General features: G+C 44.4%; 1 protein-coding gene and 2 non-coding genes across 3 annotated transcripts in view; 1 reads left to right on the top strand and 2 right to left on the bottom strand.

Annotated features, from left to right (window-relative positions):
* Nucleotides 1-209: 209 nt before the first annotated feature.
* On the bottom strand, nt 210-282 carry TRNAK-CUU. Its single transcript has one exon. It is a non-coding gene; the product is annotated as a tRNA-Lys (tRNA).
* A 457-nt stretch (nt 283-739) lies between these two features.
* Nucleotides 740-811, bottom strand: TRNAA-UGC. Its single transcript has one exon. It is a non-coding gene; the product is annotated as a tRNA-Ala (tRNA).
* A 3,264-nt stretch (nt 812-4,075) lies between these two features.
* The window catches only part of TRIM7 (tripartite motif containing 7), a 29,311-nt gene continuing 18,597 nt past the window's right edge, over nt 4,076-14,789 (top strand). Inside the window, exons 1-6 of the mRNA XM_006877393.1 lie at nt 4,076-4,585; nt 5,449-5,544; nt 9,547-9,777; nt 10,536-10,558; nt 11,001-11,116; nt 11,377-11,412. Coding sequence (XP_006877455.1) covers nt 4,076-4,585; nt 5,449-5,544; nt 9,547-9,777; nt 10,536-10,558; nt 11,001-11,116; nt 11,377-11,412 — 1,012 coding nt within the window. The remainder of the gene's footprint in view (nt 4,586-5,448; nt 5,545-9,546; nt 9,778-10,535; nt 10,559-11,000; nt 11,117-11,376; nt 11,413-14,789) is intronic.

Consider the following 14,789-nt stretch of genomic DNA (forward strand, 5'->3'; position numbering starts at 1 on the left):
ATATAATTCCATTTTTTAACCATATAATGTATTTCCTATTCAAAATATGTTAAAATGATCACGTTGTTAGTGGAAAATGAATACTCAGATACACACAAAACGTTTGATTGAACATCACCTTCGTGAAGCTTCCACGTTAGTTAGCATTTAAAATTTTTTCTTAGAGTTTTGTCAGGCACCAATTAAACGAAATTAACAAAAAACTGACTCGCCCAACGTGGGGCTCGAACCCACGACCCTGAGATTAAGAGTCTCATGCTCTACCGACTGAGCTAGCCGGGCGCCTACAAGTAGAGCTTTAAAATTTACTCATTCAAAGATAAATTAGTTTGTTCGCCCTCCCTCCCCTGCTCCTAGCTAGAAAACTGTGTGTAGGTAGTACAACCGAGCCCCTGAGGGATTTTGGCAGTCCGAGAAATCCAAGTTCTGCCGTCAGTGTCTGAGCATTCCTCTCGCTTCCATCGTCTTCTGTTTGTTCTATCCTACTTTTCCATACGCGCGAAGCACAAGAATGAAATGAGGAGAAAGAAAAACACACCCTATTGTCACTAGTGTGTTCACCATCACAGATTTTGAGTCGGCTGTCTAGTGTCAGTTTTAAAAGTTTACAGAAGAGCTAGAATTTCTGCAGATCTTTTTATTTGTTGAGTATAGTACCCTTTCTGGCATTTTTCTTATACGGTCTGTGTAAGCTCTACGTTTAGAAATTTGGACGAAAAACAAAAACGCACACAAGCGCTGGAGATGCCGGGGATCGAACCCGGGGCCTCATACATGCAAAGCATGCGCTCTACCACTGAGCTACATCCCCACCACGCTTGGCGCTCTTTAACTTTTCTCTTGGCCATTGCATAGTTCAGGGTGAGGCTGGGCGAAAGAAAAATTGATTGGAAAAATACTACTTCTTGCTATTAGAGGGTCTTTCTCTGACTCAGCGCAAGCAGATCTCGATTAAATGATGCCCGGAAAGGTGAGCTGGCCATGGTAAGCACTTGGGGCCAGTGGTGGGAAAATGAAAAAGAAGTTATCAGGCACGATGATCATGATGAACCCGAAAAAAGCAAAGCACGAATGCAGCTTGCCATATTTTGTTTTTTAAAAGGGATGGCAATAAATACAATATTTGCATAAAATAAACTAGAACTCTGTTGAAAGTAGATTGCTGGGGACTGGGAGGGAACTGAATTTAAGCGATTTTTATTTATTATTATTATTATTTTACTGTGAATCGCTTTGTATTATCTGAATTTTGAACCATGTTTTAAATCAATGCAAATTTACTGAGTACGTACTATGTGTCAAGAATTATTCTAGAAACTGGGGATTCAGCTGTGGACAAAACTAATACAATCTCTTAGAGTTCTTATTCCAGAGGCAGTAAAGTGCTAGAGAGAAATTAGTGTTAGCGTTGGGGGAGGGAGTGTGATAAAACCGAAGCTTTACATAGAAATGTCGTGGCTGGTATCATTTATAAGAACCAAAGCTCGAAGGATGTGGGGAGTGAGCTGTGTTGGTATCTGGGGAAAGAGAGGGCCAAGAAAAGGCTTTGCACAACCGTGCAAAGGCCCTGAGGTAGAAGTCTTTCAGACACGTTAGAAGAGTAGAAGACGCCCCACTTAAAAAGCAATCAACAAGGCAGAATTGTAGCAGCAGGTCGCAAAGACTCCTGCTTGTGGGAGATGCGGAAGCAGAATGGATAGAGCTTTTAGACAGTTGGAAGAACGTCATTTTTACTTTGAAGGAGGTGTGAGACAATGGAGATTTTTGAGCAGAAGGGGATATTATTCTGCTCCTGTAAAGATTTACAGCCTCGGAAACCCTGTATAGGGTCGCTATGAGTCGGCACATAACCACCACCACCAATGTTTAACAGGATTGTTCTGGCTGCTGGGTGGAGACGATAGGGCAGGGAATCTGGGCAACAGGGGAGAGAACTGTTGCAATCATCTGAGATGACGCAATGAAGGGCATGAGAGGTGAGGGAGTGAGGAGATGATGAGGACTGGGTGTGGGGTGTGTGCAAAAGAAGAGTCACAGAAGACTTCAGGGTTTTGGTCTGGGCCTCTGAGGAGATGGAATTGCTTTAAATGGTAAAGTTCAGTTTTTGATACAGTGAACGAGTGACACTCCTTAGGGCACGCAGGGGGAGATGTGTGGGAGCTGCATGTGGGAACCAGGCATCTTCGAGGCACCTGGACTGGTGATGTGTACTGTGGAGTCATCAACACTGTTATAAATTGAATTGTGTCCCCCTCCCCCCACAATATGTCATACATCCTAACTCATACCAGTAGTTATACAATATCCCATTTGGAAATGGGTTTTCATTGTTATGCTAATAAACAGCATTAATGTAGGGTATATCTTAAATCAATCTCTTTTTAGATATAAAAGAGACTCAACAAGGAAGTGAGCAAACAGAGTTGGTACAAAATACCATGCTATATGAAGGTCACCAGGGACCCAAGGAACAGAAGCTGAAGAGACATTCACCTAGAGTTAGTGCCCTAAATTCAGACTTCTAGCCTCCTAACTGTGAGAAAATAAAATGTCTGTTTGCTCAAGTCACCCACTTGTGTTATTTCTGTTATAGCAACACCAGATAACTAAGACAAGAAGGAAGAGGATCTTTCAAACCAAGAAAGTAAAAGAAATCACAATGGAATGAATGTAGGTAGAGGTCCAAGACTTTGCTAAGGCAGGGAGAGGAGGAAAAGGCTAAGAATCCGGTAAGGAGGTCAGTGAGGTGGGAAGACAGGCAAGTGTCCTGGAAGGCACAGAGGAAGAAGCACCTGAAGGTAGTAGGTGAAGTGAAGACTTTGAAGGAACCTTTAGAATAGGATCGTGGAATCCACTGGTTGGGAAGAGTAGGGCCATGATCTGATGATGTGTCATTTCCATATAGGATTGGAACAAATTCCAAATAGGATTGGGGCAAAATCCATATAAGATTGGGTCAAAATCTCAATCCATGTGGCCTCCACAGAATCAAATAATCCAGGAAACAAATAATCCTGGCAGCCCTGGAAAGGAGCTTTGGAAACGACGTGGAGAGATAAGAGAAAGTGTGTTAGATTGTTTTTTTTGGGGCGGGGGATGGGGGTAGGTGTGGAGTGGTGTTGTTAAGTGCTATCGAATCGGTTCTGACGCATAGCGACCCTACATAGGGCTTCACATGAGCAGTTGGTGAGAATGAACAACTGACCTTGTAGTTCAAACCGACCTTGCAGTCCAGCGCATTAACTCACATCGCCAGACCAGGCCACCAGGTGTGTGGTGGCTGCAGGATAATGCACTGGACTGCAAGGTCGGCTTGAACCGCATGGTTGGCGGTTCAAACTCACCAGCCGCTCCTTGGAAACCCTGTGAGTGGGCGAGAAAGTGGGAAAATTGATCGTAAATGTATTATTTGTTCAAAAGCAAATATTAAATGAGAATAAAGAGGGAGGGGAGTGGAAGGAATGGTAGTTACAGAAGTGGAGACAGACAAAGCCACTGTAGACATGGGGCGGGGGCGGCAAGAGCTAGGTCTTGTACCCTAAATTTAGCTCGGCCAGCACGAATCTGCACTCCCTGAATCTGACACCATGCTCCGGGCGCCAGACCCTTGTCCCGGCCGTGCTGGGTCGGCCTCGGACAGTGGCCCGGAGTACTGCTTAGCCAGGCTTGTGCGCCCACCTGTTTCGGCTCATTTCCCGCAGCTGACTGGGTCAGGCTGGAGCGGCTTTGAAAGACCCAAGACTGGCCTGACTGAGGGAGGCGACCGGAAGAGAGTGCTTCGAAGCCCGGGAGGTCACTGGCAGAGGAGGGGCTGGTGGTCCCAGACACAAGGACGCGAAGCGCGGGCTAGTACTAGATAACCCTAGCTCTAGCAGGATTTGCATTTAGAGAGCAAACTTCTTGGCTCCTAGCCCGGAGCGCTCACTTCACTGTTGCGCCTGCTCAGCGTCAGTCCCGCCCTTCCTTACCCAGTGGCCTTTCGGAGGCTGGTCCCGGTCTGGGAACTCACAAACGCTTGCGGTGCTAATCTGTACCCTCCCACGCACCGACTAAACCGGGTCCGCGGAGTGGACAAATGGCGGCTGTGGGGCCGCGGACGGGACCCGGCGCTGGGGCCGAGGCGCTGGCTCTGGCGGCCGAGCTGCAGGGCGAAGCGACATGCTCCATCTGCCTGGAGCTTTTCCGTGAACCTGTATCGGTCGAGTGCGGTCACAGCTTCTGCCGTGCTTGCATTGCGCGCTGCTGGGAGCGCCCCGGCGCTGGGGTTGGGGCGGCCGCAGCGTTCCGCGCGCTGCCCTGCCCGCAGTGCCGCGAGCCTGCTCGCCCCAGCCAGCTGCGGCCCAATCGGCAGCTGGCCGCGGTGGCCACGCTGCTGCGACGCTTCAGCTTGCCTCCTGCCAAGCCGGGGGAGCACGGGCCCCAGGATTCCGCGGCCCCGGCGGCGGCTGGCTGTGCGCTGCACGGCGAACCACTGAAGCTCTACTGCCAGGATGACGGACGCGCCATTTGTGTGGTGTGTGACCGCGCCCGTGAGCACCGCGCGCACGCCGTTTTACCCCTGGACGAAGCGGTGCAAGAGGCCAAGGTGAGGGCCCGCCCCACCCATGTCTGGCTCGGGAACCTCAGCAGTGCCCAATTCTGTTCACCTGCGCACGTAGTGCATAAGCAGTGCAAATGAGCCCCTGCCTCCTTCCTTTCCACCCACGGCTGCCCAGCACTATCTCCCGGACCGAGAATGGCTCTCCTGCCAGCTCCACACCACCACCATTCTCGTTTCCCTCTAGGGGCCCAGGATGCCTAGTGAACTTGGTGATTTAGTTTCTGTGGATCTATGACTTCTAGCGGCTTCCTAGTTATTGCAGTTTTCCCCCCGTGGGAAGTCCCATCACATCCACACATCTGCAGTCCCCCACTGTGTCCTTTCCCCTGGAGGTGGCTCTGTTCAGCGTCCCCATTTCCTCGACCTGGTAGGATGACCCCAACAAGAAGTAGGTAGTAGTTAGAGGTTCGTGAGTTGAGAAGTGTCAGCGCTGTGTGTCAAAGCTTTCGTTACTGGGCGTCCGCCTTTTCCTGTACATTGGTGGGGCCACAGTGGAGGTGTGTGGGAAGGCCTCAAGAATACAGTCTCGGTTCTTCCACCCTGTTCCTATCCTGTGTCTAAAGGAGCTTTCTAATGGCGAGAAGGAGATCAAAGGAGAGGACAAGGTGGGCTGGGCTGGTGGGAGCTTGTGTTTCATCCTGCATTGTGTAGCAGATACTCTTGGGGAAGTGAGGCACTGGGCCTTTTGGAGTCACCCTGCAGTTGCCCAGTACCCCCATGCCTGAAGTTCATAGGAGACTCTACTCGGCCTTCTCTTCTTCAATGGGCTGGACCTTTCTTTTTTCTGGATGTTTCCTGAAAGTCCAGAATCCTCTCCCCATGAATGTGTCTCATCTCACCTTCCATAGGAGTGCCTGGAGTCAAGGCTGAAAGTCTTGAAGAAGGAACTGGAGGACTATGAGTTGTTCCGGTCCACCGAGGAGAAGGAAAGCAGGGAACTCCTGGTGAGCTGGGCATAGTCTCCTGACAACTGCCACCCCTGACTCTGTATGCATGGTGTTGGAGGGTATGTCTATGGAACAGCAAAGGTGGATTGTATAATGGGGCACACATTGTATAGGATGACCATATAATTTATTACACAAACCAGAGCTTTTGAAAGTGAAAAAGGCTGCTAATATAATTACTTTTGAAAGTGAAAAAGGCTGCTAATATAATTACTTTAGAACACTTAACTTAAACTGGAACTATCTCAGGGAATCAAGTTGTATGTTCATCCTAATTTTACATAACACCCCAGCAGAGGCTTGGGGCAGCATCTTGTGATTGAGTATATTGATATTTCTGCAAAGAAATATTTAAATGTCCATACTAGATGGGAACATAAATACAACAGTTTCGTGTCAGTTCAGGGTACATTTTGCCACCAAATGCACTATGAAAAAATGTTCATTTTCAAACTTTATTATATTTTGGAATTGAGGCCAGGGGAGAAGGGGCTTGGGGCATATCAGAGCTGCTTCCAACCCAGTAGAAAGCAAGAGATTTGGAGAATTGGGTTTACAGCAGCTCCTGCTGTGCAGCTGAGTATGCCCAGCATCCCAGTACACTGGGATGATATTTTATCTTCTGTACTGTGGCATGAAGAAGATTTCATGAGAGGATGCAAGTAAAATGCACTTGGGAACAGGAAAGTGAGTTCAGGTTCCTTTGGTTAAGGTGGGCAGATGAGGGTCTCTGGCTGTCATTTGTTTTGCTCTCAAATTCAGTTCCTACATCAAAAAGTAGATGTTGAAATAATGAAAGGAAACTTTAGAGCCTGTTGGCAACTAGAGAAAGAATAACATGAGGACACTCCTTTTCTCAGGATGAAGAAGCTTGAACCCGAGATTTCCTGACTTAAAAATTTACTGACAGTTTCCTCTTCCAGTCTGTCTTTTTTTCTAGAGTTTTCAGGAAAGAGGAACTGAAGGTGTCCTGGTGGGTCTGAATCCTCACTTGCTACTGGTCAGGTTTCTTTAGGCCTCAGCTCTTTGCTCATTTTATCATGTGGATACCACATGTGTATTTACGTAAGGAATAAGGAAAGGATCAGGAGTGTGAGTCTGTGTCTTATAACACGGGAGTAAAACAATGCTGCATATGGTATTAATGGAAAGAAGATGAGGGGACTTTAGAAAATTCATGGGAAAATTTCATTATCTTTCATTTCTACTTTTCCACAAACATTTTAAAGTTCTCTTTTAGAATATAAAGCTTGAATACAGCATGGTGTACAATTTGGCCTTGCCCAAAGAGAGGCCTGAACTTTGTCTTCAGCTTCTGGGAGATAATCTATGTCATACCTGAAAGAGGTATATCTTTGTTTAGGGCAGGGTCTTGTGGTAGAGTGCTGGCCATACCAGAAAGACCTACCATGTGATTTAGTGTGAGGACTTTGGCCTGGGCAATCAATCAGTCATCCCTATGTAATGAAGTTCTAATAAAAACTCAGACTCCCGGTGAGGTGCTGTAGGACCAATACTGGACTGCAAACCACAAGGTTGACAGTTCAAGCCCACCAGCTGCTCCTTGGAAACCCTATACAGGGTCACTATGAGTCTGAATCACTCAATGGCACTTAACAACAACAAATAAAAACTCTGGACACTGAAGCTCCTGTGAGCTTTCCTGGTTGTCTGTACTCTGCATTTTATACATCAGTGACCAGAGGCTAACATGTTCTGATTCCATGGCAGAAGATAATGGAAGCTTTGTGTTTGGAACCCTTCCAGACTTGATGTATCTATATCTTTTCCCTATAATAAACTGTAACTGTGAGCATAATAATTTTCAGTGAGTACTGTGAGTCCTTCTAGTGAATGATCAAACTGGAGGATTTTGGGAACCCCTAAGCTTACATGCATTTGGTGTCTTCAGAATGAGCTGGAGAAAGAGGAGAAAGGTATAGATTAGCTGTTGAAGTAAGGGTGCTCTCTAAATTTAATATCTGGCTCTACACTTTGTGGTTTGTCTACTCAGGCATGTATATTTTCACTTGGATCATTTTGGGTATGCTGTGCCTTTGGTTACCAGCATACTTTTTTCCTTTAGTAAGAATGATGTTACAGAGGAGTCTGACCTTGTTTGACTTCATGAGAGAGAGAGAGAATCACCATCAGCATCAGCCCAAAGCTGATTCCTATGAGGCGGAGGTCAGTCATACTTCTATCTTCCAACCTTTTACCAATTCTGCCTCCAGCCACCCCTCCCATAGCACTCTCTACTTTTCTTCTGGGTTCAATATTTCATTGCAATAGCCACAGAAAGAACTCACAGACAATACTCACAATTTTGGGGATTATTAGGGAAATAATAGTAGTAGGACCAGAAACAACTCAGGATACAGTTATTTGATCAGGGTAGCATATTATTATCCATGCCCAGAGGCAGGCCTCTCTCTGGCTCTTGGTACCTTGTGCCCTCAGCCTCTCAGGCCCCTGGGGTAAGCATTATAGGCCTCTGACCTGCTTGGGTGTTACCGAGTTCTTTAGCTCAGTCGATAGGGTACAGAAGCATCCCATTCTGTCAGTAAGGTTCTTAGTTCTCTAGCTCTAGGTGTCAGAAACTTTTGCTCCATTGACAGGTGCCTGGAGGCAGCCCACTACACCATCAAGCCTCCTTCCTGCCTATAGGCACTGCCTGTTCTCATTTCCAGTAAGCCTTGGTCCCAAGGAGCTCAGCTGTCTCATTCTTGGTCTGGGTCAGGGAACCTAGCTTCACCAAGTACTTGGAGGTCCCTCATTCTGCCAGCAAGTCTCCTGCCTGAAGGTGCTTAGCTTTCTTGTTCTGTGGGCTGGGTCACCACACCGTCTCCTGCTGGTCTCCTGGTTCTGCTACCTTTGTTGCCACCATTTTTTTTTTTTTTTTGCTGCTGCTGCTTCTCACTGTTGCAGGTGTTGCAGATCTCTCTCACTCTCTCTGTCTTCTGGATCCAGAAGGCTTCCAGCACATGGGTACTTGGTCCAAAGGACATGCTTTGCCCCATTTTTTCTTGGTGGTCATCAGAGTCCCCCTGCCTTTTCCACCTCTGGGATGACTCATTTAAAACCTATCGAGTGGTAAAACTGACTGATCAATCATCTTGTTAGGACTCCACATACCTTATTTGTTGTTGTTAAGTGCCGTCGAGTCAGTTCGATCCATAGCGACCCTGTACAGAGTTTCTGAGGAGCAGCTGGTGAGCTTGAACCACCAACCTTGCAGTTCAAACGGCTTTGCAGTCTGGAGCATTAACCCACAGTGCCACACCAGGACTCCGTACACCTTATTTACATGTCCTCAAATTAGGATTCCATACAACTTATTTAAATGGCCTCCAAGGGTATCATGTACCTTACTTGCATTATTAGAAACCTATCCAATCCCCTTGGTGGGCCACAAGCACCTTAGTTGCATAGTTTCAGTAAATCCTTTGGTGGGAGTCAAAAAGACTATGGCTACAAGAGTCATATTATGTAGTTTGCTGCACTTCAACTTTCTTCCTTCTGTTTTTCTGTATCTCCTAAGTTTTGTATTATGAACACATGCTACCTTTATAAATGCTAAAAAGATGAGTGCTTCTTTTTAAAAAAGAAGGAAAGTAAAGAGTAAACATATAAGCTGTAACAAGATACATGTGTTTGGGGAATTAAAAAGCTACCTCAGTTTAATCCTTATAGTAGCCTCTTGCATTCCTTTATTCATCCCACTTTTAAAATGGGGAAACTGAAGACCTAGGTGGTTCTGGGATAGTTTCAAGTTGCTCTAGGCTAGATGGATGCCCAGGTTCAAAGATACATATGTTGATACTGCTGAGTACACTGAGTTGGAATAACTAAAATAGAAGATGTGTGCATGTGTGTGTGTATGTTCTTAACCCCATAAGGAACCTTGCTCTTTGTTACAACTCAGAGGCTCCAGTCCACATGTCATGTCTCAATGTCCAAGTACCCTCACCTCTCCACCCTATTCTCCTGTGTGAACAGAAGCAGATGGCAGCTGAAAGAGAAAAGGTGGGTGCTGAGTTCCAGGCACTGAGGGCCTTCCTGGTGGAGCAGGAGGGCCGACTTCTGGGCCGTCTGGAGGAGCTGTCTCAAGAAGTGACACAGAAGCAGAATGAGAATCTGGCCCAACTTGCGAGTGAGATTACCCAGCTCTGCAAGCTCAGCAGCCAGATCCAGGAGACAGCTTGCAAACCTGACCTTGACTTTCTTCAGGTAAGTCTAGCTCTGCCAGGAGCTTGACCCATTTACAGTAAGCTATTGGGAGAGGCAGAGTGACCAGTGCTAGATCTAGTAAGCAGAGCCACACAGTCCAGAACCCAAGAGGACTGGGAAGAGGGTGCCCTAATTCTCCTGGTTAGAGGTAAAGGGGTGTGATAAAACTTACTTGACCATGAGCCACAGAATGCATTTTAGTTATTCTAGGGAGAGTATCTGTTATTCTAGAGAGCTTCAAAAAGCTCATGAAAAATGACGTTAAAATAGAACGGATTTTTCTGTGAACTTTTTGAAGTCCCTTTGTATATATACTTGAAACAAGTCTCAGAAAATAATACTTAACTGTACTACACGTGACATACTATGCTTTCTATCCTATTTGATTTGAAAAAAAGTGGTCATCACAATCTATTAACTTAATTCTAGAAGCTACTAATGGGTCAAGAACAGTAGTCCTCACCATTGCATAAAGGGTGTGAGTTGTCTCAATGGTTTCAGGGGTAAGAGGTAACACTAAGTCCCAACAGATGCTCCAGTGAAGAGTCTTCAATAAGGAGACTATTTGCAGATGTTTAGGCAGTATTGAGGGACGCACAAGTTTGATAAGGCAACCAGAAACTGGCCATAGTGGGAAGCTATTGCCTCATATGGAGTGGGAATAAACCTGCTTATTGCTTATTCCTCTTGTACAGAGGCCAAAGGGCCTGTTTTGTTTTCTCAAAGCTAACCTGGTTTTCTTCCTTCTTTCCTTCCAGGAATTCAAAAACACACTAAGCAAGTGAGTGAACCTAATGGCTTCTGAGGCCTGTTTTCTTTTCCACTAAACTCTCTTTTATTCACCACCCCTATCCTCTGCCACCTCCTTTCCCCGATGTCTTACCTGGGTACATTCTGAGGCCAGTGTATGCCTGCTTGGCCATGAGTATTCTGATATCAGGCTGGCCTCTACCACTTTTACATCTCTCCAACAAGACTTAGCCAACTTATCTGTCAGAGTCCAGTGAGTTGGTAGTGCAGTGGGTTAAGCACTTGACTGCTAACTACCAGGCCAGCTACTCCAAGGGATAAGGATAAGACAGTTTGCTTTGGTAAAGACTTACAGGCTTGGGAACCCTACTAGGTCCCGCAGAGTTGGAATTGACTATGAGTTGGATGGTAGTGGGTTTTGTTTTGTTTTGTTTAGTGGGAGTGGATAGTGTTCATGGGTTCCTGTCCTGTAGGTGCAGCAATGTACCCGGCCCCAAGCCAACCACAGTCTCTTCTGAGATGAAGAATAAGGTCTGGAATGTTTCCCTCAAGACCTTTGTTTTAAAGGGGTTGCTCAAGAAGTTTAAAGGTAGGGATCTGGATGTGGGCCTAGGCCATGCTGTATGTGTGGTGGTTGTGTGTTTCTGGTAGTTCATGGATCCTGGGGTATGCCTTTCCAGAAGTTTAAAATGGTAGCTGGGTGTGTCAAGGAGAGGTTGTTAAGAAGTGGTTGTGACAAATCTGGGGCATTTGGGGAATGAATTACTCAGTTGGGTTATAAATAGTGAAAAAGGTTGTGTCATTGCCAAATACACCCATGTTCACACCCTGTTTGTTTCTCCTCCTTAGAGGATCTTCGAGATGAATTGGAGAAAGAAGAAAAAGGTACGGATGGTTGTTGTGCAAGTGAGTACTGATTATATGGCAAAGTGGAGAATCCACTCCCTGCAGTGACCGTCTCTTGGACTTTGCATACAGTTGGTTCCTTCCTTCAATCTCACCTCATAACTCTGTTAGTTCTCCCAGATCCTCAACCCCATCCTTGCCTGCCTCAGTAGTTCTGATTCCCTTAGTTGGCAACGGGGCCTGTGGACCTGTAGACTGCAGGTTGGTCAGGAGTACCCTGGGATACTTAGATTCTGGTGTGCTTGTTGGTCACCTGGACAAGCCTTTTGCCACTTTCTCTACTCCAAGACAGATGAAGACAGTTCCTGGGAATGGGGCTTTATGTGCAGGGGTCAGGAGAAACAAAAGGAGACTGAAGGAAGTGCAGTGATTGTTCTTATTCCTGCAGAGTTCTGGAGTAAGTGGGATCAAACCCTGAGGAGAGGGCAGGGCACATATTCTTCATGCTGATGACAGTCAGAGTTTATTTGGACATAATGTAAACTAACCAAGTCAGACCATGTATGTTTAGTAAAGGCCACAGTTCTCTCCATGGCCATTAAAGCCCCATGGGATCTGGTCTCACCTCCATACACCTCCTTACTCACTCTTTACAGTCTCACATCCATCATGCTATTACCAGGATACACAAAGCACACACTCACTTCAGGTGTGTGGTTAAAACTGTTAGAAAAAAAAAAAGTAATTTAATGGAAAACATCAAAGTGCATCAAATGTAACAGAAGTATTCTGAGAGTTTTGTCTCAAGTATGTGAATACTGGACTATATGTATAATACATTCTTGTGGATAATGGTCAAGAAAGTTTTGTGAAGTCCCTTTTGTGAAAACCCAAGAGTGACTACTAACCCAAAGGTTGGTGGCTTAACCCACCCAGCAGCACCATGGAAGAAAGGTCTGGTGTTCTGCTTCTGTATAGGTTACAGCCACGAAAACCTTATGAAGCATATGATGTCTCTATGAGTCTAAATGATGGCAATGGGTTTGCCATGTTTTAATTTTAAATCGATAATCCCAGGAGCCTTGGTAGCAAAGTAGATTAAGTGCTTGGCTGTTAATCAATAGGTTGTAGGTTTGAACCTGGTGGTTCGAGGTCTGAGCCATCAGCTGCTCCATCAGAGAGATAAAGCAGCCTTCATTTCTACCCTGACTGTGAGTTGGAATGGACTTGATGGCAGTGATTGGGTTAGCCCAAATCAGGACATGGCTCCAGGTTCCTTTGGCTCCAGATTGTATGGTTCTAACAGTCAGTACTGCACTTGTTATCTCTTGGTCTGGAGCATGTGTTCCTCCATCTGGGCTTCCTCATCTCCTTTATATATTTATTCAAATGTCTTTTCTTGTAAAATTTATTTTGTTGTCACAGAAAAACATATGCCAATTTAACAGTTTTCACCTGTATAATTCATAGACATTATTTTAAGTTTTTATTGTGAATTATGTGATAGTTTACATGGGAGAACATTAGCTTTACATTCATCCTGTCATACATCGTTTCATTGCCATGATTACAATCCCCTCCATGCATCATCAAATAGACATTATTTTTTTATGCTGTGTAACCATTCTTATTGTCCTTTTCTGAGCTAGTCTTCCCTCATGACAAATAAGCATAAACTCAATGTACTGAAGGTTCCTATCTAACCACTTTGCTATTGCCACTTTGATCCCATGTAGTTCTTTCTTTTTTAAACTTTTAATTTGTGCATTCAGGGAAGGTTTACAGAACAGATTATCAGTTTAACATTCAACAAATACTATACTTTGTTTCATTATAATGATTGTGTGTTGTCAGTTACATTTTGATAGTATATTTATGTCATGTATCAGAGCCCCTAAGGAGCTCTGGTAGTGTAGTGATTATGAATCGGGCTGTGAACCACAAGGTTGACAGTTCGAAACTACCAGCCATTCCATGGAAGAAAGATGAGGCTCTCTGCTCCCGTAAAGATTTATAGCCTCAGAAACCCTGTACAGGGTCGCTATGAGTCAGAACCGACTCCACGGCACATAACAACATCAGAGCCCCTAAGTTTGTTCCTGTTTTTTCTTTGATGATCTTTATAGTTCTAGGTTTTACATTTAGGTCTTTAATCCACATTGAGTTCATTTTCGATATGGTGTGAGATATGTGTCTTGCTTCCTTTTTCTGCATATGGATTTCCAGTTTTGCCAACACTAGTTGTTGAAGAGACTACCTCTTTCTTATTTAATGTGTTTTGGCCTTTTGTTGGAGGTCAACTGACCATAGATGAATGGATTGACTTCTGGATTCTCAATTCTGTTTCACCGATCTATGTGCCTTTCATTGTACCAGTACTAGGTTGTTTTGACCACTGTGGCTGTGTAGCAGATTTTGAGCACTGGAAATGAGAGGTCTCCTCCTTTGTCCTTCTTTTAGTCATGCTTTGCTTACTTGAGGTCTCTTTCCTTTCCATATAAAGTTACTGTTAATTTTTCCATCTCTTTAAAGATTGATGTAGGAATTTCAGTTGGGGTTGCTTTATATCTATAGATTGCCTTGGGTCGTGTCCACATTTTCACAATACTAAGTCTTCCTATTCATGAGCATGGTATAGTCTTCCATTTTTTAGGTCTCTTTTGGTTTCTTGTAGTATTTTTTATGTAGATTTAAAAAAATATTTTTCCTAAGTTGGTAACGAGAAAAATGTAGGGCACTGTGATTGCTACCATAATATTGATAACATTTTAGGACTTCATTTTACAGTACCACTATCAATTATTAAATTATTTCAAACATATAAAAATTACAGACAATCTGAAAAATATTCATTTATATATACATCCTCCTGATTTTAACTTCTGTAAAATTTCTTTTAGATTTCTCTTCCCCATTTTTTTTTTTAAATGGAACATGTATATATATATATATAGTCATATATGCAAGAAGCTCTGGTAACAGAGTAGTTACAAATTGGACTGCTAGCCTCAAGGTCAGCAGTTGAAAACTAGCAGCTGTTCCACAGGAGAAAGGTGAGACTTTCTGCTCCTGTAAAGATTTACAGCCTTAAAAACCCTATTATGAGTCAGAACCTACTCCACGACACAAAACCACCACCACCACCACCATAGATAATTAAAGCCTAAACTCCCTGCCCCATTCTTCCCACTCCTTCTCTGAGTTGATATCCTGAAGTTGGTATGTGTTACTTCCCTCTGCATTATATACATCTAGGGCATATGTATACCCATTAGTAACATAAATATACACAATTATTTTAATAAAATATTCATAACATTTTATATCTTTTTTGATACAGTATCATACTGAACATATCCTTTTGTAATTTTTTTTTAAAGGTTTTTATTGTGGATTGAGTGAAAGTTTACATGGCA

This window comes from Chrysochloris asiatica, unplaced genomic scaffold (assembly GCF_000296735.1).
Source record: "Chrysochloris asiatica unplaced genomic scaffold, ChrAsi1.0 scaffold00492, whole genome shotgun sequence".
Lineage (NCBI taxonomy): Eukaryota > Metazoa > Chordata > Mammalia > Afrosoricida > Chrysochloridae > Chrysochloris > Chrysochloris asiatica.